The sequence below is a fragment of the Sceloporus undulatus genome, chromosome 3 (assembly GCF_019175285.1).
Source record: "Sceloporus undulatus isolate JIND9_A2432 ecotype Alabama chromosome 3, SceUnd_v1.1, whole genome shotgun sequence".
NCBI classification, from domain to species: Eukaryota; Metazoa; Chordata; class Lepidosauria; order Squamata; family Phrynosomatidae; genus Sceloporus; species Sceloporus undulatus.
In genome coordinates, this window is record NC_056524.1 from 65,441,882 (window position 1) to 65,444,272 (window position 2,391).

Below are 2,391 nucleotides of genomic sequence, written 5' to 3' on the forward strand. Positions count from 1 at the left end.
TTATTATTATTATTATTATTATTATTATTATACATAGTCCTATTGAACACATTGTTCTGCTACTCCCCAGAATGCAACTCTGTGCAAGTTCTAATCTGTGTATTCATTGCTAAAAACCTCACACATTTTATCACTTAATCTGTCATAGGCTGCACTTGATATAATTGAGGAATCGGAGGCACAACTGTGGTGGGCAGGAAAGGAGTTCAAAAAAAACAATCGACTTTCTGACTACGTGGGCAAAAATGAAAAAACTAAAATTATTGTCAAGATACAAAAAGTAAGTAGAATTCCTTTTTAATGTGATTTTACACTAATTGTGTAAGGCTGTGTCTACAGCCATAAATCATAGCACATTTTGTTGCATTCAGTTCTTTCTTCTTGTCCCAAAAGAAATTGTGACACACATCTTTGGCCAAGAAGAGCTTTTCTAACTCAGAATTCATCCTTTTATTTGTACAGCGCCATACGTGGACTTGATGTCACGTGGACAGTGAGCCCCCATTAAATGAATGGGGGTGTGTACACCCATGGCAGGAATGCACTACCATTGTAAACAATGGAACTCGTGGTATTTCTTTTATGCGGGGACCCTCAGAACATCCCCAGCGTAAAATGAGGGTCCACTGTATAATACAGTATGCCATTCCAGGATATACCCACAGTAGTATGTGCTCGAGATACACATCATTTATATAACATGGGATCTTTGCCTTTCATTCAAGTTGCTTTTTAAAATGTGTGACTTGAGTGGATCACACAGGGATAGAAATGAATGACCCTTACAGGCTTCCATTTGAGGATGGTTGTAGGGGATCTCTCCTGTGTATGCAACATAGTTTTTCCTGCACTTTATAGTACACATGGCTTATGTGAGGAATTTTGCATACACCCACAGACTTGTACAGTTACTGCTGTTTGTAATCTCCTGGATTCTGGTATTTATTTTACAATGGCAAAATGCTCATCATGATGAGTGAATTGATTAATGAGGCAGGGCTTGTGTATTGTACAGATACAGTGGACATGTATGTCCTTATGTGAAAACCTCCAAACCTCCACCCAGCATCAAGAGTGAAGGGATATATCAGTCATCAAATACAGCACTTTCATTTTCCCCACAAGAATGAATGGCAATTGTTTGTTCTGCTGATCACTTACATACTGAGAAATAAGGTTTATGCCTTCTCTCTGACCCAAGAATCTGATTCCTACTTTCTGTGTTTTTTAAAATCATATTTCAGCAGGGAGCATAGTCCATAGGCTGAATGCTACCTCCCATAGCCTCATATGCAGTTGCACCTCTCCTCATCCCTTCCACATTAAAGCAGGTAATGGTGCACAAAAGTAATAAAGCCTTATCCATTATAAAAGTTTCTTCCTCCCCCTAAACCCCAAAACAGTTGCTATCAGTACTTCCATATTGTCAGTGACACAGAGGCACTGATGCTGCCTAACATTGTTGCTTCCAACAACCTCTCCACAGCTATGTTGACCCTAGAAGGCAAGATCACTAAACAGAGTGCCATACTTTGGACATATCATGATAAGATGTGATGTACTAGAAAATTCAATAATAGTAATGCTTGGTAATGTAGAAGGCAGTAAGAAAAGAGGAAGACCACATTCCATATGGAAAGATGCAGTCAAGGAAGCCATGGTCCTGAGTCTGCAGGGCTGTTGATGATAGGGTGATTTGGAGATCTCTCATTGATAGGTTTACTGTAAGTCAAAGTCGACTTGGGGGCAGTTGACAACAATTTTGCACAAGATCATTGGAATGGGAATGTGTGCATATGCAGTTCCTATCTAACTCTTAAGTGCAGTCTTTGGGTTAAAAAGTTTGTACACCCCTTCATTAGAGTATAATGGAATCTTGTAAGTCTTTTATGCCATGCTTTTGCAGCATTATTCCATTTTGGATGTTGTGACAGAATAATGTGTATTCACAATTTATATTTCTGTAGAAAGGACAAGGAGCTCCAGCCCGTGAGCCTGTCATCAGTGGTGAAGACCACAAACAGATGATTCTCTATTATCACAGAAGGCAAGAGGAGTTGAAGGTATCAATAATAATAATAATAATAATAATAATAATATGCTTTATTTTTATACCGCTTTTCCGAGGTGATCAAAGCGGTTCACAAAATCATTTAAAATTTACACATCATAAAAACAACCTTACAAAAAACAATAAACATTGAACAACATGCAATAAAGACAAGCATGATGGTAGTCAGGAGGAGGGCTTGTCTTCTTTGCAGGCAGAGGCCTGTTGTTGCTGGCCTGCTTCTCTCCCCCTCAAGATGGCGGTTGGGAGGAGGGCTCGTCTCCTTAGCAGGCAGAGGCCTGTTGTTGCTGGCCTGCTTCTCTCCCCCTCAAGATGGCGGT

The 2,391-nt window shown here is 39.7% G+C and overlaps 1 protein-coding gene across 1 annotated transcript in view; it reads left to right on the top strand.

Moving 5' to 3' along the window:
* The window catches only part of LOC121925807 (cilia- and flagella-associated protein 298-like), a 3,351-nt gene that overhangs the window by 435 nt on the left and 525 nt on the right, over positions 1-2,391 (top strand). Inside the window, exons 2-3 of the mRNA XM_042458384.1 lie at positions 149-280; positions 1,968-2,063. Of these exons, the coding sequence (XP_042314318.1) occupies positions 149-280; positions 1,968-2,063 (228 nt within the window). The remainder of the gene's footprint in view (positions 1-148; positions 281-1,967; positions 2,064-2,391) is intronic.